The 20,560-nt window shown below is 36.6% G+C and overlaps 1 protein-coding gene across 1 annotated transcript; it reads right to left on the reverse strand.

Moving 5' to 3' along the window:
- Positions 1-655: 655 nt before the first annotated feature.
- On the reverse strand, positions 656-19,589 carry htr1fa (5-hydroxytryptamine (serotonin) receptor 1Fa). Its single transcript, XM_039683133.2, has 3 exons — positions 19,388-19,589; positions 6,238-6,351; positions 656-3,035 (listed from the first exon to the last, which is right to left on the reverse strand). Exon 3 carries the CDS (start codon positions 3,031-3,033, stop codon positions 1,939-1,941), a length of 1,095 nt encoding a protein of 364 aa, XP_039539067.1. The 5' UTR covers positions 3,034-3,035; positions 6,238-6,351; positions 19,388-19,589; the 3' UTR covers positions 656-1,938.
- Positions 19,590-20,560: the final 971 nt, after the last annotated feature.

Raw genomic sequence — 20,560 nt, forward strand, 5'->3', positions numbered from 1 at the left:
ATGATAATTGAACTACTTCTAAAGCATTAATTATCCATGTTAATTTCAACATTTACCAATGCATCAAAATTAAAATTAAAAGTTGTGTTTATTTAATGGACTTGAGAAATCATGAACTATACAGGGAATAGTTGTATAGTTTTTAAAAAAATAAAATGTATTTTTATTAGCTAACGTTAACTATGGGACCTCATTGTAAATAGTTACCCTGAATTTATACATCGTATGAAAAATAACATGACTTTCGCACACCAACTTTACGGTTTGTTTGAAATCTACATTGTTAAAACCCACTAAAATATAGTTCAGGTCTAACTTGCATATATAAATTTCTAGGTTGCACTTTTTGTAGAGTAAGTGTACTTACGGGTTACTTACCTAAGAAAGTACTGGGTGCAAGGTAAATACACGGGTTAAGGTTAGTACCTAGTTATTACCCAGTTATAAAAATTACATAATATGTACATGCCATGGGGAACAGGACTGTAAAATGAAGTGCTACCGATTTATTTAAATTTAAGACATTCATGAAAATGTATGAAAAGTGAAAAGTCATTCATATGCCTCAGAGTATTATTGATTATGTGTAATTATTTTGTATTACACTCGTTTGTTGTTAAATTTTTCAATAAAAATGAGTTCATTTAAACGCAATTCTTCACTACTTTTATTATTATTGTTTAATTTAAACTCTTTTTAATTCAGTCAATTTAAATTTGCTATATAGAATCCACTTGAATTGGAACCACATGAATAATTGAATTAGCTCTTAATCTCAGTTCATGTAGTTCAGTACTCTAATAAATTAAAATAGGAATATTTGTTGTTGTATGCCAGGTAAAAAAATAAATAAATAAAAAAAACCTACATAAAATCAATAGTCAAGTCAAGTCACCTTTATTCGTAAGATCGTATCAAAGCAGCTTCAATAGAACTCAAGATAAACTGATTGTTTACTGATACTGATCAATAGCCATGTTAAGTAAGATGAAAATGTAAAATAAAAAAGGATAATCCATTAATGTAAAACAGTAATATTGAGTTAAAATAAATTAAAGTAGACTAAATTCTTCAGACAATGAATGTGTTCGTAATTGTTGCAAGGTAACCGACCCAAATTTGAATCCCACTCGGAAGTGCGCTTCCCCTATAGTGATGTACAGTAAATCTCTGCTTAAAGCTACACTGTGTAACTCTTTTAGTATATTCTTAGCTAAAAACACTTAGTTCTTTCAAAAATATATGTGCTCATTAATGTATAATTACTTCATTCAAGTAATAAAATATTCTCGTGAATGTAGAATATGCCATTGAAAATACATACGGGTAAGGGGTTCTAATGTCGGTCGCCATGTTGCCCCTCCATCTTGAAAGTACATTAGCCAAAGAGGGACATACCCGTTAATTCAAGCTTCGCCTTTCGCGTTTACATTTGAGTTAACACTCATGGACGAGGTCGAACTGGAAGCCATGTTCATCTTGGACTACATTGGCCACCTTAGGAGTTAAAACGAAATCGGAATTGAGAGGAACGGAAACTAATATTCACTGGATGGTCATATACCTTTTCACCGCTAGATGGGGGTAAAAATCACAGTGTAGCTTTAAGATGCATAGTTGGAGAATCTAACCAACAAGTCATGACTGTTCTCCAAAAGCATAGTAACGTGCTGCGTCCGAAATCGCATATTGTCTGAGTTGGTACTACATTTGAGGTTGAACTTTGTGACCGTTAAAAACGTGCGTTCTATATAGTCGGGCGTCTGTTGGGGCAGCGTAAACATGACATGACAAACAACAACAAACAACAAAATAGATTTAAGTTAAAAGAAAATGTAATAGTTTTAGCAGAAAAAATTCCTCAGTTTAATTAGGTTCTTCGTACTTTGTATTTTTTTCAATGGCGTACGCGCACGTGACGTAATTCCTCCATTGACGCTAGAAATATTTCTTGCACTTGATCAACTTCTGAAAAGCCCTTTTGAAATCCTCATTAAAGATGGTGTAAATCAGAGGGTTGATGAGAGAGTTCAGATATCCCAGCCAAGTCAGAAAGTTGGCCATGTCCGGAGAGTGAGTGCAGGACGAACAGACGTTAACGATCACCTCGTGGATGAAGAACGGCAGCCAGCAGATGACGAAAGCCCCTAGTATGAGTCCGAGAGTGGTGGCGGCCTTCTTTTCGCGCGTGCTCGAGATGCGATGCCTCCTGACGGACCGCTCCCTGCGAGACTGAGACTTTGGGCTTTTCACAGCGATGCGCACTCTGTCGCCTTCGGTGGAGGGTTCAGACACGGATTTCTCCGGAGGGCTCAGTGTGTCGGGGCTCATCGGCTCCCTGTCGCTGCACTTGGGCAGCATGTGTCCGTTCGTCTCCGAGTTGTTGAGGCAACTCGCCCCTCTCCTTTGGTAAAGAGTCTTCGCCGCTCGGTAGATCTTGTAGTAAAGAATGAGAATGAGTATTAGCGGGATGTAAAAAGCCCCAAATGTGGAGTAAATGGTAAAGACGATGCTCTCGTGCTTTATGATGCAGTCGTTCTCCTCTTGCTGTCTCCACAGCATCGGCGGGAGAGTGACGACTATAGCGAGGAGCCACACCATGCTGATCATGACGGCGGCCCGTAGGGATGTCCTCTTCCTCGAGTACTCCACGGCGTTCGTGATGGAGCGGTAACGGTCCACAGCGATGGCCGCCAGGTGCAGAATGGAGCACGTGCAGCAGGTGATGTCCACGCTTAACCAGATGTTGCACATGACTTGACCCATGACCCACGTCTCCTTCACTATGTAGACGATGCTGAAGGGCATGACTAAGACGGCCACCAGAAGGTCGGTCACGGCTAGAGAGCAGATGAGATAGTTTGCGGGATGGTGCAGCTTGCGCGTGACGATGATGGCTGTGATGACCAAGCAGTTCATCGCCGTGGTCAGTACGGCCAGAAGCGAAAGCGTGAGGGAGAGAAGAATCACGCAGGATGTGTTTTTGCTGGGACCTTCTGTGGGGTTGGGTCCAGACGTGCTGTTTGAATCCATGCCTAGGACAGAATACAGGCAGAATCACTCAGACATGACATAAAGCATCTGCTGATGTGTTCACTCTGGGCCGGTTGCACCATCTGTGTGTATGCTAACCTAGCTGTGGCATAAATGAGTGTTTGAGCGTTGCAGTATTATGCTAATTTCAGATGACAACTCGATTTAGTTTAATGTTGATTCAAATACAGTATTGTGAATGTTGATCTAACTATGTAAATGTCACTTCTGATCAATTTAATGTGTCCTTGGTCTTGCTTAGTAAAAATGTATAATTTTTTTACAACAATATTAAGGACTCCAAACTTTTGAAAAATAGTGTATAAGATTAAGTGCCGCGTTTAAACCGAAATAATCCAGAGCAATTTGTCCCAGGAACCTTTTCCCAAGAACTTTTTCTCCCCAAAACTATTGCTGTCTGCGTTCCCATCTCGATATAAAGTACCGTGAAGATTAGGCAAATTAGTGAAGAAGGATGGTGCGCTACTCTCCATTTCATCCTCTGAATTTAAGCTTAATTAAGTCTGAACCCCGTCATCGGTCCATCTGTCTTTACTTTTTAAACTCCATTGTTGATTCGAATAGCAAACAACTCTTCCTGCACGCACTGCAACAGACTTTTAAAAATGGTGGCTGAAATAAAATGCTACGTAGAGTCAACCAAATAAAAAGCAGCAAGAACTCAACCAATCAGCATGTTCAGCGTCTAAGTCCCACCCCTGAAAGTTCCTGAACTTTGAAAAACCAGCAGGAACTTGCTGAGGGCGACATTTTTACCGGGAACTTCAATTAGACCCTGGTTCCATTGAAGTGCATACACACATAGCACACACTCGCACACAGAGAGAAAAGATTGCGTTGCACACACACATTGACATTCAGCAGCTCAGAAACTTATCAAAGCTGCCCTGTGACTTATAGTCATAAAATAACTTTGCTACTGGATCGCTACAATATATTTCTGAGCAACGAGGGGGTAACATTGCTATTTTGAAGTAATCAAACTCACGCAGCTCTCTCTCTCTCTCTCTCTCTTGATAATTAATTCAAATACCTGCTATAATTCATTCATTCAAATAAATAATCTTACTCTATCTCTATATCTGATTTGAAGCAGGCAGAATGCTAGATCTAATGAGCCATAACTGACGGAAATAACCATAAATTTTACCCTTCTCGTCAAATATTACCATGCAAACATCAACTGCAGCTTTAAATTGTCAATGCTGGCAAATGTCCACGGTATAAGCAGGCTTCGCATCAGACATTTCTTTGCCTCCATGTCGTGCATTGAAATAGTTTACTGCACTGCTAGTTGTGAATTATGCCTTACATATTTCCTTACTTATTCCCAAATATTTACATATTTGAGGAGTTGGATTTATTTTGTTGATAATATCTTTTATTTTAGTTTTATTTCATTAGAGTGTTTATTAGATTTCATGATCGTTTATGTCTAACATATAAAATGTAATTTTTTTATCAAAAGAACATTTAAACATCAACTGAAACAAGATAAACTGCTTTACAACCTAATACTGTAGATACAACTTGCCTGATTATGAACTAATGGTGCAACTAAATTAAGAACAGAGTTCGTTTATAAGGTTGAAATACACTGACGTAGCAAGACTAAGGTCTGCTTCACACACCTTATTTTACAATATTTTAATTTGTGAGCATGCAATTAAATGTATCGAAGGGAACATAGTGAAATAAAATGAAAACACATCTTTCTTTTGCATTGTGTACACTCTCAATCACAAACACCAGCTTTTAAGTTATCACTTTGAATCATTCTAACAGGGCAGGGATTCAGGGTAAAGCTCTTAATTGGTTTAACTCATATTTGTCTGGGAGAATGTTTTCTGTGGAATTAGGAAATTTTTCATCACCTTCTGCTCCAATGAAGTGTGGGGTTCCACAAGGATCAATATTGGGTCCGTTCTTATTCTCTATTTACATGCTTCCATTGGTGGATATTTGTAAAAAGACATAATGTATATTATCATCTTTACGTCAACGATACACAGCTTTATCTACCTATGAAAATGGGGCATAATTCAGCCATGCAGTCTCTTTTTGATTGTTTTAGTGACATTAAGGAGTGGATGTCTGCCAATTTCCTCCACTTGAATGAATCAAAGACTGAAGTGATAGTGTTTGGCCCTCCGAGTTCTACTGAACATGTAATTGATAAATTAGGCCTTTATTATTAAACCTAAGATTCTCAGAGTTATTTTTGATGCCGACTTAAAATCTGATAAGCATATAAATTCAGTGGTTAGAGGTGGCTTCTTCCAATTAAGGAATATAGCAAAATTTAAACCTTTTAATGATTTGGAAGTTGTTATGGATGCTTTTATTACGTCTAGATTGGACTATTGTAACTCATTGTACTATGGTATTTCTCATGCATCACTTTCACGCCTGCAGTGAGTTTAAAATGCTGCCGCAAGACTTCTAACTGCGACAAGGGAGTATGACAATATAACACCTGTACTAGCATCCCTTCATTGGCTTCCAGTCAAATTTAGGATTAAGTATAAAATTGTATTATTTGTTTTTAAGGGCTTAAATGGGCACCAAGTTACATTAGTGAACTTCTTAATAAACATACATCCTCTAGGCCTTTAAGGTCTGTACATAGGTTTTTGTTAACCACTCCAAAGTCTCGACTAAATTCATTAGGAGACAGGGCCTTCTCTGTTGCAGCTCCCTGTTTATGGAACAGTTTACCCCTCCATGTTAGATCTTGTGCCACCCTTGATGCATTTAAATCTCTTTTAAAGACTTATCTCTTCTCTCTAGCTTTTGACTAATTTAAACTTTTTGTAATATGTATTATATTTTGTTTTATGATGTCAGATTATATGTGCTGGGCTATATGTAAAGCACTTTGGCCAACGTGTGTTGTTTTTAAACGTGCTACATAAATAAATGTGATTTGATTTGATTTAACAAACGTCTGACTCACTTATTAAACCAGCAAGTCATCATAAATGAATTGAGTTATAGTGTACAGTTACAGTGCTGTGTGAGTCATATATCAAGAAACATTTGATCTAGTGGCCTTTATAGACATTACATTAAATTATGTGAACGTATGGCCTCTTGAGTTCAGTTTTTTTCACTGAGTAACATTGCCGAGTTCACCTGGTTTGCTCCATTGAAATATCATGCATGGCTGTTCACTGTTCATACCTGTAGAAGTGCTGCTTATTCATCTGACTGCATTAAAGGAGCTGCACGTCATCACAGCATTGTGTTCGGAGATCTTGAGAATAGTGCTACATGCCAGCATTTGCCACAAAGCATCTGAAAGGTATGGAGATCAAAAAGAGTGTTAATGTCAAATAGAAGTTTGTCAGATTGTCCTTGCAGAGCAGGCGAGTGTGCTGCGACTGACTGGCGCTGAGGCCATTGATAAAAGACGAATATAATTTTCTCTAAAGCGGATCTGAAATTGGAAAAGGAAATTGGGCTTGAAAAAAGCCTCACGGCCTGGACAAAAGGTCTCAAATGATCCTTTTTTTTCTTTCAGAATTTAAACCGCTAGCCCATTTTCATTATGGGTATCAGGTATTTATGTCTGTCCCTTGAACCTGTGTTTTGTTTGAGGTATTTTTCACAGTCTGCTACTGTCAGCACCACAGATCATAACATATATTCACTGAAGAGTGAGAAATAAAAATCATAGTACTAAAGCACACCATTACATGCTCACAGTGTGGCTGAAGTGTATTAGCTCTGGATGTGAGGATATGGTTGTCATAGAGACTCATGGGGACAGGCTTTCTGAGGCAAAGGCCAGAGCTATAGAACAAAAAATTACTTTTAACACTCCACAAGCGCTTTCTCTACTGTAGTTACAGAATGAGATTTGATAACTGTTTCAGGTTATACAGTTGAATGAATAATTCACACATAATATATGCATGTATGTGTATGTATATAATTCACTCTTTTATATGAATAGTATCCACCATTTCCAACCCATCATGACGGCTTGTGCGAATCATGGGAGTAACTTCCGTTGAACTCTAAACAATCAGCCAAAGCTTTGCTCTACGAACGCAATAACTAAGCACTTTAAAAAAAACTGAGTACAATGAGATGACATTTATTTTACTCACCCTTCAACCATCAAATATTAAAAGGAACATTGTTTAGGAAAAAGTGTACAAGCATTGATAAATTACTACAGAAGACCACGAATAACCCCAATACACTGCCCGGCCAAAAACAAAAGTCACTGTTTGGGTTTAAACACTGTTTGTGCAAATGCGTCAGAGTCTATGATTGGATCATTATTGTGGTGATTATGTTTCAAGCATCTTATGCAAACGTTATGTTTGGCAACAGTTGGTCTAACCCTAATTTATGGAGTATGTAGCTTTTCATTTCTTATACAACCATGTAGGAAGACACATCATGGTTATATTCCAGGATGACATTGTCAAGATTCATCAGGCTCAAACTGTGAAAGAATGGTTGGGAGGGAGAATGAAGAATAACTTTCACACATGAACCGGCACCTCTGATTCCAGACCTTAAAGGGGTCCTATTATGCCCTTTTACAAAGTCTTGATTTTGTTTTTGGGGAGCACTAGTAGAATATGTTTTAATGCTTGATCGTTCAAAAAGCATACTATTTTTCCACATATTTTACGTTATTACAGCTTCTCTTTCCCCAGTCTGGTTGAACATGCCATTTCCGGCCCAGTATGTTGTGATTGGCAGCGCTAAGTGTGTGTTCGGGGAATGTCACGCCCCTGCATAACCGTGAACTCTACTCAGATGTAAATATTAACAATGTTAAAATAATTAAGAGCCCGATTCAGACCCTGACAATGTTAACGAACAAGAAGATTATGCTGAACGGATTTCAAGCACAGACTTTGCAAGCATGGATTTCACAGGACATTTCAAAATGGTACATTGTTGTTATTTATGAATTTTTTTTACAGATACGTTATCCACCATTTAATCATATCTGTCGGAAAACTACAGTAATACAAACAGTAATCAATCACAAAATCATGGATCATTTTCCAGGAGCGGTGAACAGTCTTTACAAAAGAAAGAGCTTACAAAAGCTAAAGTAAACACTACATCAATACTGTAATGTTAGTTAGCAGGCTAGCGGAGCCAAGCTTTGCCCTTTGTTTACATCATAGCTATCATAGCAACTACATAAAGCTTATAATTGGAACTGTTGTGATCTATAAACCATAGATTGTCCCAACAAAATGGGAATAGCTACGTCTTTCAGGAGAAGCTTTTGTACTCTCTTCTGGAAGCTGTTCTCCATAAAATGTGCAGCACACAGATAAACATTGAGGTTATAATGATCAGGAACAATGTCAAAAATAAATGTGAACCTTTCTTGGTTTGTCAGGTTTAGGACAAACTTTTTTCCGGTGTGTTAAAAACAGCGACAACAACTCTTTACAGACTTTACAGAGTAATGGACTTTTGTATTGTCAATAGAAGATCTTGGCCAAAAATTGAATAAATGTTCTGATGTTAGGTGCATAAAGTTTGGTCACGATCTTGTATTGACAATGCAAGAGTCAAGGACTCTGTAAAGTCTACTTCTTACTTAAGTCTAAGTGTGACGCATGGTTCACAGCCGCATTCTCTGGCTGAACCTTGCAGAGATGCGAGATGCCAACAAAGTGCACTTTACCGTCTCGCAAGGTGGCCTCTTTGGCAACAATTTTGTGGACTTTACCCAGTAGTTCTCAGCAGTCCAAAGGCAGACAGAGGCCACCAAGCACATCATGCCCTGGCGGCTGGCGTGATGCAACATCATGCTGGCCACTGCGGCTTCGACGCCACCCCGGCTGCCATGTTGAGCCCCGTTGAGGAAGGTGATGCAAGAAAAGTGGTGGGTTACGGCAGATCTTGGATCTGGGACTTTTGAACTATGTCAATTCAAGTCACCTTTATTTATATAGCACTAAATGCAGATTATTTCAAGGCAGCTTTATGGTGATGCATTTCAGATGTTGTTCAGCTGAAGTCAGTTCAGTGTTAATTCAGTTCCATTGCAAAGATCCTCAATTATTAATTTTGTTCATTTCACCTATAAAGCGTTTCTGCAAAAAAATAAATAAATAAATATATGTCATTGTCCAGCTCAGTTCAGTTCTCATTCAACAGTGTCAGTGCAGCCAGATCATTAATATTGTTGAATAGTACCCAACTAAGCAAGCCAAAGGTGACAGTGGCAAGGAAGCCAAACTCTATTAGGTGTCAGAATGGAGAAATAATCCTTGGGAGGTCAAGGGACCAGTTCTCCTTTAGCCAATAAACAAACAGTGTGCCATTAAGATTCAGGCTGCATTACAAGTCAGAATGTAGCTCAAGAGAAACTCATTTGTCAGTGATTAAATTGGGTGTTTATAAAAGATAGATGCCTTTTGAATTTTAGGATGGGGGTCCGTCACACAAGGATGATAATGGGTCAGTGGCATCTAAAAGATTGGAAACCCCTGTTATTAAGCACCAGACATCAGGCTCTCAACAAAAGGATTTTGTTGATTCTACCAGCTAATGGAGTTATTTAACTCAATGACATACTGACACATTGTTAAATTGCTTATATTGATCTGTCTTCACTGATGAGAAATTTTGACTTAGTCTTTAAAGACATCATGACATCACCAGGCGAGCACAGTTTTCCATTTCACAGTTCACAGCTCACAGACAGTACTTCCTTTTGAAACATTTGGACATATCATAGGTAATTATTCTAATGATATTTACACAGATGACTTCAATTCAGACACTCCTGTGGTGCTTGTGCATGTTCCAGCAATGCAATTGCCATTGAGATGAATAGGATTGCGAATGGATGGCTCTCAGCTATTTCCCACAGCTAGTAGGGAGAGACATGCTCATACTAAACAGCATGTTATTTGACAAAATGCCTCTGAATGCAAGATGTGTTAGTCATATTTTTCACTTTCTCAAAAGAAAAAGACTGCAAAATCTGAAGGTGCACTCCCATAGATGACCTTAAAACAAATAGATAAAGACTTAAAGCTGCAGAACTCGAATTTTGATAGTGATGCGGTCAAAACAAATATTGATAAATTTGATTATAGAATATTTAGATTATACTGATATTTTTCTGTATATACTAGGCCTATATTTTGGGTAATATTTTGAGAATTGAATCCATTCCAACTGAATCTTCAAGCATTTTTACCTCATCTGTATGAATGCAAATCTTTTGTGCTTCCTAACTTCAGTAGAACAGACTTGCTTTTACTTTCTCACTGTCTCGCCCCACATGCTCTCTGCTCGCTCTTGTGAAGGGATTCTCTTGAGTGCGCTGACGTTGTCAGAAAAATACAAAAAAGGCATACAAACTTCATTGAAGAATGTTGCAATATTTATGCAGAGGAACTTAACTTTAAAATTTTGAATATTATTCCTGAAATCAACCGATGCTGTAAAAAAAAAAAAAAAAATCCTGTTTGCTGGCAACTGTAGTTGCCAAATATTCACTTTAAAAATACAATGACAGTGTTTTTATGTATTATGGCATGGCATTTTAGTGTTTGCACATTTTGCAAGTCATTGCAGCCATTATTATAAACTAATATAATGTTAAATCACACTAAAATCTGTTTTGTACTTTAAAATTCAGTAAAACTCATCATAATACAGGTGGTAATACAAAAATTCATCATAATATGTCTTTCTGATCGATGACTAATAAAAAGTATAAAGAGCAACAGTTTTACCCACACAAACACGAAACACTATCAGTGTGTCTTTTATGGGCTGCCAAATGTGTAACCTGACTATGTCATTTCATGGACTAAATGAACTGCGTGACCTAAAATGACAGAAGGCCGGAAGAAATGCGTATCTCATTCGCAGAATGATTGTTTTTTGACATGCTAAATCATTTATTTTCCTGTTAAATGATCTAATCCAGTATTTACAGTGTCGACTTCTGATTCAAATATCAGACTTGATGCATCAGGTAACATTTAACACTTTTAATGTTGAGAGCAAAGTTCTTAGAAGCATCACAATCTACTGTAAATGGGAAATTTTTTTTTTCAACAAACACTGTTCAGTGGCCCATAATTTTTCAGAAGATGTTGCGATAAATAATTGAGGAGCACTTGTGAATTGCAATTAAAAAGCATTTGATTAGTTAGAATCATACATCTGGCACAAAAAAGATAAATTGACTTTATATCTCAAATAATGTAATAAAAGGATGTAATGAATTTAAATGTAACAACATTGGACATGAAACCTTCTGTACTTTGAAGGTATTGTTCTGAACACTTATTAATATTAATTGTACCATTTGCAGTCTGTGAATATTTGAATAGTCTTTATTTTTTTTAATTTTTTTTTAATGAACTATTACCAATGCATTTTTTCTTTCATGTTTATCAGCTCAAAAAGTGCTCACTTTGGTTGAATGTATAGTTCTACCTATCAAAATAAATGTAATTTACAGTATTTCAAATAATGACAGCACAAGCTAAATATTTCACTAAAAGTTAGTTGAGGTTTAAATTAGATACACTGTTCAAAATGAAGATTAAAGTATTGTGAAAGCTTCTGGTAGTCAAATATTAGTGGATCATGTCTATGGTTAATGTGATGAGGAGAAATTACTTCATACATCCTTTAAAAATTACAGGAGAAAAAAAATGCGCAGTGTATTGTTAAAATGTTTTGCCAATAATATATTTTCAGCTGGCTTTGTATCAAACACTGTAAGTGGATGAAAAACAAACTGAGAAATAGCAACAGAAGACTTAAACTGAAAAACATGCTTGTCATTTGCTTGAATGACAAACATCTCATTAAACAGCTGGCGATACCCGCTGGCAAACCAGTCTATTATTCTGAGCGATTCAGCAAACCAGTACTTATATGCAACACACATCAATATTTGATATGAACTGCATAAAATCTAAAATGTTACAGTTCTAAGACGTTAAACTATGAATGAAACTTACTATGACTCGATGCACCTGTTGACGTCTAAGCAATCCAGAAAGAGCTCTAATTGCATTTTGAGTGAGGAGCCTCTCAGCACTGGGTTTAAAAATGGCATGCTTGATGAGAGTGCTCAATACATACTTCCTCTTCACAACAGGTATTAATGAAAAAAGATAATGGTGCCACTTGGCGGGATATAGCGATTAACGAGTGATGTCATCGGAGCAATCTCAATTCCGAAAGAATTGAGAATAATCCTACTTACCTAAAGTGAATGATGAGTGAAAAAACAGGGGTGTTTGTGAGAATGATGAACTAAGAAACAGATAAAAGATTTGAAAGCTGGGAAGCCATGGTTCATTTCCGTTTTCAATTACAAGCTACGTTTTGCACATCTTGCTATGCAGGGCAATAATCAACAGTCAGAAAGATAACTGAATGTGTCATCTATTCGAAAGAATAGGAAACTGTTCAACGGAAACTGTGTTCTACAAGCACAAAGATCCAGGCGTTTCAAGGACAAATCCTGTATGAAGCAGCAAAATGAAGTACCCTGAGCATTCTGTTGCTTTATCATTTCCTCCACCACTTGAGGGGAACAAAATGCTGCTTCAAAACACGTGTGTTCTTTCTTAAATAACTTTGTTGTTGGAGATAAGTAGCATGACCTTCATTAAAAACATAATTCTGTCATTATTTTATCACTCACATGCCATTTCAAACCTGTGTGACCCCCCTGAACAGAAATGATGATTAACAATCGCCAAATGCTCGCCACTTGTTTCCTTACATAACGAAAGTGAATGAGGATCTCATAATTGGTCTATAAGACTCATGAACTATATGAAATAACACAATGTAATACTCTTGAAGTCATACAAATTTCTGTGAGGATCAGACCAAAATAAAGCTCTCATTCACACTTGTTCAAAATTGCTGCATCGTGAAAATACAATCGCCAGTGATGATTATTATTACTTTTAACATTACTCCAGATTTACTCATGATTTCCCTCAACAATAAATCAGAAAATAAAGTAACCTGCGCTACATGTTTGAAAAGTTACTTTAAAAAGTATTCGGATTACATACCTCGAGTTACTTGTACTTTATTTTCTTGTACTTTATTTTCTGTTACTTGTAATGCTTTACCCCCAGCACTGGTCATAACACCGCATATGTCGAATCTCATTTGTTGCATATCTAGTCGGAAAGCCAACGGATTTGTATTTTACGTAAAAAGTGGTTCTACCACACGTACATTTCCTTACATTTACATAGACACTAAAACGTACAATATTGACAGCATCTAAAATGTATGTATGATCAACTTAACAGACGAACAAATGTTTATGAATAATTATTTAATCTCATTCTCTTGTCATCAGTGCACTCAATAATGTCCCCTATGGTTTCGGAAACCACTACAAATGGCTATTCCCTTAAATATTTAAGGCTATAGGGGGCAATTTCAAATACAGCCATGGTTTTCTTTGTTTTCCTGTGTTCGAGTTCTTTATTAGTTGCGGTTTCTGATTAGTTGCACAACTGTTTCTTGTTCTGTTGATCATTCCCTATATATTTAAAGGAGTAGTTCACTTTTCAAAAAACTTTTACTGATAATTTACTCACCCCCAAATCATCCAAGATGTCCACGTCTTTCTTTCTTCGGTCGAAATAAATTAAGGTTTTTGATGAAAACATTCCAGGATTTTTCTCCATATAATGCACATTACTGGTAACTAAACGGTTCAAGGTCCAAAAGACAGTTTCAGTGCAAACTTCAAAGGGCTTTAAATGATTCCAGATGATGAATAAGAGTTTTATCAAGCGAAACGATCACTCATTTTTTTAAAAAAATAACAAAGTTTAAGTTGTATAAGCTCAAATGGTCGCCTAAGCTTATCCACTTTAAAATTATCTAACCTTTTAAACATCAATGCATGCACCATACAATGATCTAAATATTCCCAAATGAACTTTAAGTCTTTATTCAACAATATTTGATGACTGTATCAAATCTTACTCATTAAATATTCAAAATTTGCCTCCTCAAGCACTTCGCTTGAATGAGGTGTGCGTAGTCACATAGTCCTTCACATAGTTTTGCCATTTTTGGAATAAATTATTTAAAATAATTTCTGTCTGTCTGTTAAGTTTTTCTTTATGATGTATGTATTTTTAAGAAATGGTTTTAATTAGGTTAAGCAGAGGAAATGTATGGTATAACAAAATTTTCTCTGTTTATTTGAAAAGTGGTTGTTCATCCAGAACAAAAGTGGATGTTACCAGTTCAGATGGCATTTTCCGGTGAAAATAATAATGTTGGTCATACTTCCAAAAAGAATAATCTATGATTTTGAATGGCAGTATCCACACCGGCGCGGTGACTGACAGTCGCACACTCTCCACAAACATTGTGTTCATCCACGCTGTGCCATTTCCAGGGTGTTAAAGTACAACTCACGTAAAGTTGATAATTATATGAAATAAGATTTTGAATGGATATGGTGAAAAAGAGGAAAGACTGCAGCTTTAAATGGTCTCCTCTTAAATGAAGTCCCTGTTTCTTTGTTAGTGTGATGTCCAAACTTGAGCTGAGACACTTAAAAAGGCGATTAACATTACACAAAGAGATGCCTGGAGATCGTGTGCTATTTCTGTTACATCCGCTGTGTTTCTCAGAAGACTCTTCATGGGAAAATATGCGTCCTGTTGTCATTTATGATGCCAGCCATGAGGAAGGTGCTCAGACAATACGATATTAAACAGGCCCATTTATTTGGATCAAAGTGATGCAAATCAGAGGGCATTACGTCTTCTATGCAAGCATGCCCTGCACTAAGAGGACATGGCTGTTGTTACCCTGTCTTTCTGTCTTGTCACAACAACAGTTTATGGAAAACCTTTGGTACCGTATCTAAGGACACAGTCTACAATTTGTCCTTTTGCACACATAGAAAGCCGTTTGCAAGATGTCCGTGGGGAGTCACTTCATTGATTTTTATCTTCGCCAATTCCAACATCTAGAGATGTGAAACCACATTTCCCAGATACATCTCCGAGTAGTGTGCCCAAAGTGGCTTTACTACCTGCTGATGTTCAATATTTATCTTCTCAAAGATCAGATAACATTGGATAAGATTACATGCTTTATTTGGAGATGGGAAGGCTTTCGGAAATCTAGGTGGTTAGAGACAGTGGTTTCTGGTGCTGTTAGAGTACAATAGTGGCCACCCACATTTGTCCTTGAAAGGATTTTTCCCGTTTATTTTCTTCATTTGCATTTAAAAATTCTTCAAAAAAGAATGTATCAACAAAACCATTATAAACTTTGATGTATAATGTTAACAGTGAATATGTATGTTTAAAAAGAATAGTTCATGCAAAAATAAATAAATAAATAAATAAAAAAAAATTCTTGGCATTTACTCACATCAGGCTATCCAAAATGCACAGTATGACTTTCTTCTGCCAAATGACTGATCACTTCGCTAAAGCAGACCCTTATTCATCGGCTGCGTTGAAGCTGCCTAAAAATGGATTTTGGGCCATCGAAAAATTTGGTACCCATGACTTGCATTAGATGGAATGTTTTCCTCAAAAAAAAGGGCTGGGGGTTAGTAAATACTCATGAAATTTTCATTCTTGGGTGAACTATTCCTAATTACAAAAAAGCTTTGAAACATTTCAAACGGTGTGGGTTTTGTGTCTTGTTTCCTTGTTCTTGTCTGTCATGTGATTCCCTGTTTGTCATGTGAGCCTGCCTTGTGTCTTGTCAATGGGCTCTATGCACGGCGGTATTTCCGGTGAAGCATTAGGGATGCTCGATAACTTCCGCCGATCGTAGAGTCCAATGCAATACCGAGAATTTATATTGAATTTTATACTCCATGGTTATACTAAAGAAAAGTCACAAAAACAGATAAAACAGACACCCCTCGTTGTGTTTATGCTTCTTTTTAAAATTATATTAAATAAACATAACTATAAAATTACATCTAAACGTATGTACATTTCATTTCAAAGACTGGAGGACAGTAAATTTTGAAGACTCTGCCATAATCCCGTTTTCCTCGGTTTTCCTCCGCTTTAATCTCCACAACCGGAAATGGACGAGCATCCTTGCGTCAAATGCGGAATTTATGCGTGCATATAGCCCATTGTTAATTGTCTGATGATTGTTCACAGGTGTTCCTTATCTTGTAATTAGTCAGTGTATTTAAGCCCAGTATGTCGAGGATTGTATGTTTCTTGTGTTGAATGTTCCTGTCGTTGTTCTTGTTTTGTTCCATGTCTTGTCATGCCTTTGTTTTGTGTTGATAATTAAAGTTTGCGTTTGGGTCCTCACCAGCTTACCTCCAGTAGACCATTCATAATCATAACACACCATTATTGCTCAGGAAAATACAGTTCAGTTCAGTCATTTATCAACAATAACGAACCCCACTGTATGGGGTAAGTTGTCGTGCGAAAACTGCCTCATAAATTGTTTAGCAATATTAAAACAGAAAAAAATCGAAGTAGATACTAAAGATTTCAAATTATTATTTGATATTCTTGTAATTAATATATTGTAAAACATATTTCAACATACAGTACGTGAAAACTTTCCCACACCTGACATGTATGAAAAATACCCTTATCCTGAAAACACAGTCCAGCACTACAGGGCTGTTGAATGCTTGAATCTGATTGGTTGACGAAGGTTCTAAGGTGTGCAGTTATTTCCAGGGAAACACGCAGCTAATCTTGACCACATGACAGTTCTATATCACCACACCAAATGATTTCAATTATTTCAAAGCTCAGACTACAACCGCAAAAGCCACAATGGCACTGACCATGCAAATAAATATAGTAAACATGCTATAATAAACGTACAGTAAAATGTTTAAAATGTTTTTTTTTTCTCTCGATAAGTCGATCCCCGAAAGCCGTTCCTACAGTTCAGAAGTTCGCTGAACTTCATACAGTTCAGATCACTCAGCACGGTGTTCGTGGTTTGACTTGTCGAGACTGTTTTCCAAGATGGCTCCTGTCTGTATACACGAAGTGAACTGTCTTTATAAAGTATCTTCTCATTAAACTGTCTGTACACTTAAAAAGTTCTCAATGCTTCGTTTTGCATGTATGGACCCTCATTGTGTTACTGTGTTAGTGTGGGGCTATATTGAGCCTTGTTAGTGGTATAAACTAGTGATTTCTTTTTACTTAGTCAATGCCCCCATTACTAGCGTTAAACGCTAAACAGTTTTTAGAGATAAAACTCTTTACATTCGATTATCATGAAAACAAATCTCAGAGAACAGTCGACTAGGTACAGATGTTTTATTAGACCAAAGGTGCACTCAGAGGTGTCACAGATTGAGCCTGATGAATCTTGACATTATCATCCTGGAATATGGCCATGATATTTCTTCCTACATGGTTGTTTAAGAAATGAAAAGCTACACACTCCATCTATTTTAGAAGAACTATTGCAAATTTATAAAATTAAACAATAATCACTGCAATAATGATCCAATCTGACAATTTAAATTTTTAAATCCAAACCGTGACTTTTTTTGGCCGGACAGTGTAGGAAATATTAAAACAGAAAAAAATCTAAAAGATAAAGTACTAAAAATTTCAAATCATTATTTGATATTCTTTGTAATTAATATTTTGTAAAAACATATTTCAACATATATTTCGTGGAAAATTTCCCTGTGTGTGAGTGTGTGTGTAAACCCCATGGAGGTATATAACCCGTATAATCTGAATATACCCTAACCTGATATATAACTCTGCCCTGGATCATATGGATGATTTAAAATTTGTTCAGTGTGAGAATAATAAAATGCCAAGATGATTCCACAGTCCACCACACACTTCTGTAGTCTAAACACACGACTGCATCCGAGTCTTCTCAATAAAGAAACTCAGACTGGTGTGAAATGACAAGACGAAGTCCATAAGCTCCTCATACTCCAAACCTCTGCTGACAAATGTTCCTGAGTGGAGAGTTGCCAGTGCATAACGCAATATCTGTTATTGTTAACAAATGACTCTTGTGCAACGTATGTTATTGTGCCTCATGCATTGTCACAGGGCGAAGCCACAGTATCTTTTTCTTTTCTCTAAAACAATGGTGAGATAGGATTCCGAGGTAGCTTTTTTCATCACTCATTTGCATGTCATGTGAGGGAGAACAAAGAACAAATGGTAAGGTATCAAGTGAGCAGTTAATTTGCTAATGAAAGAAAGCAATATTTGCCAATTCTAGCATACCGTAAACTATCACAATGTTAGAAGGAATGTATAAGAATTCAATAATGACGCACACTGTGATATATCTGTTGAAATTAAGACTTTCTTCTGGATTCCGAGGAAGAACTTATGCTAATCCAATATGCTAATTAAAGCAAACAATATTTGCCCATAATTGGCAAAAATGCCAATGAAACTTTTGTGTGAAATTTAGACATGATTATAAATAACACATACTCACATGATCAGAAAAACACACAATATGGATCTCAATGTTCCTTATTCACTACACTGTATTGTTATGTCTCTTGAATCATTTCATTTATACTGTATGTCCTACAATTTGCAGCAAAGGGGTGGAAAAATATATAAGTGACATAAAACTGACATATATTGTTATCTGTAGAGTATGGAGAGTCTTGATTATTTTTACAGCTAAAATTTTAAATTATCTTCATATATATATATATATATATATATATATATATATATATATATATGCTATATATATATGCTATATATATTTTTTCTGTGCACCACTGACTGCACATAACACTTTTTCTGTTATCAGTGAGTTATGTTCCCCAATAAGGTTTGTATCAGTTTGAATAAGACAATTATTGGGTCCAATAATGCATCAATGAACGAATTCATATATGAAATTTCTGTAAGTCATTCATAATGACCATCACACTCCTGTTCATTACAGATTCACCTTCACGCATATGTGTGTAATGCATGCTTTAGGCTACATCATAAAAGCTCCAATGACTAATTTGTTATTGACGGATACCAGATTTAATCTAATCATAAAACTCTTCCGTTCACACGAGAAAAGAGTCGAGACTAAAACCAAAAATAATAAACCGCAAGATAAATTATCGTCACCGTAACCACATCGTTTTTATATGAAAAGCAGATATGTCCATTTGGAGTTCGAAACTCCCATGCCTCAACAATCTAGTTTATTTTAGAATTCACTCGGAAGCCATTACCAGGCAACAGTGCAAACTTAATGCAACTTTAAAGGCAAATAACAATCGTAATATCAGAGCAACTTCCAGAAACCTTTTGTTTAAACACCAAAATAGTTTCAAAATGAAATAATGACTTACTCTGTGATGTGATGAGATTAAAGCATTCCACCAGAAGGCTCTCACTGGAATGTGATGTTTCTCTTCATGAGACAGATGAATGAATTTCACATGTGCGCACGAGAGCGCTCGTGCTCATACTGACATTGAACCAGGATCGACTGGGCGACGTGCGCGCGCAATCTCCGACGCACGTGGACAATGTGTCAATGAGCTATACTGAGTGACTGCTTGATAGTACATGTCATTTTCTGGTAATCGCGATCTTTTATGCATCAATTGTATGTAAGCTCTCTCTCTCTCTCTCTCTCTCTCTCTCTCTCTCTCTCTCTCTCTCTCTCTCTCTCTCTCTCTCTCTCTCTATTCAAGATTCAGGTCAAGATTCCTTATTTCAGTTCCAATAAGTTTGCCTCTTGAACGCCTTGAAATTAAATTAATGATTTATTTATTTATGTACATTAGTACATTAGTTTTCCCATTAAGTGACCTATTTTTTAATACAACAGTTAAAAGAAGGAGTTTTACCTATAAGATTTGCATGATGCATACTAGTAATACAATTCCTTTTCATATATGCACATATGTTTCCATCCACCAGTATATAGAATATGTGAGTAAATTAGAAGCAGCATGTTTCAACAGCCAATGTCTTTCAAAAAATGGAGAAAACGTGAAAAATGATCAATGAAAAATGAAGGTTTGGGAATTTAATTAGTGGAGCAGTAGATGCTGAAAAGGTCAGTCTGTCACTGTCAGTGGCCTTTGACTTTCATTTTGCATGCAACAGTAAGGCCTTTTTCATGAGTAAATTGGTCTCATCCTTCCCATTTAGCTTGTGGTAAACTATAAAATGTCTCCAATTAAATGGGCAACTTCCGAAAAACATCTAAAGAACAACTTTGGCTGACTCGCATAGCGTACCCAGCCCTCTACATGACCATTTGGCCTTCTACTGTAACCGTCTCCATGACCATTTGGCCTTCTACTATCTGTCACCATGGAGACTGACACAATCATTACATCTGTTCGTCGTTCAGTCAATCATCTATGTGTTTTTAAGTTCCTGCCTGTGTTCTGTTCATTGTCGGGTATCGTCTATATTAAGTGCACATGTTGCATCCTGTTAGCCCCTCTGTTGAATTATTGCTAATTCACGAGTTCACACTTACAAATAAGTCAGATAGAATTAATGCA

This window comes from Pimephales promelas, chromosome 7 (genome assembly GCF_988280905.1).
Source record: "Pimephales promelas chromosome 7, fPimPro1.hap1.1, whole genome shotgun sequence".
NCBI classification, from domain to species: Eukaryota; Metazoa; Chordata; class Actinopteri; order Cypriniformes; family Leuciscidae; genus Pimephales; species Pimephales promelas.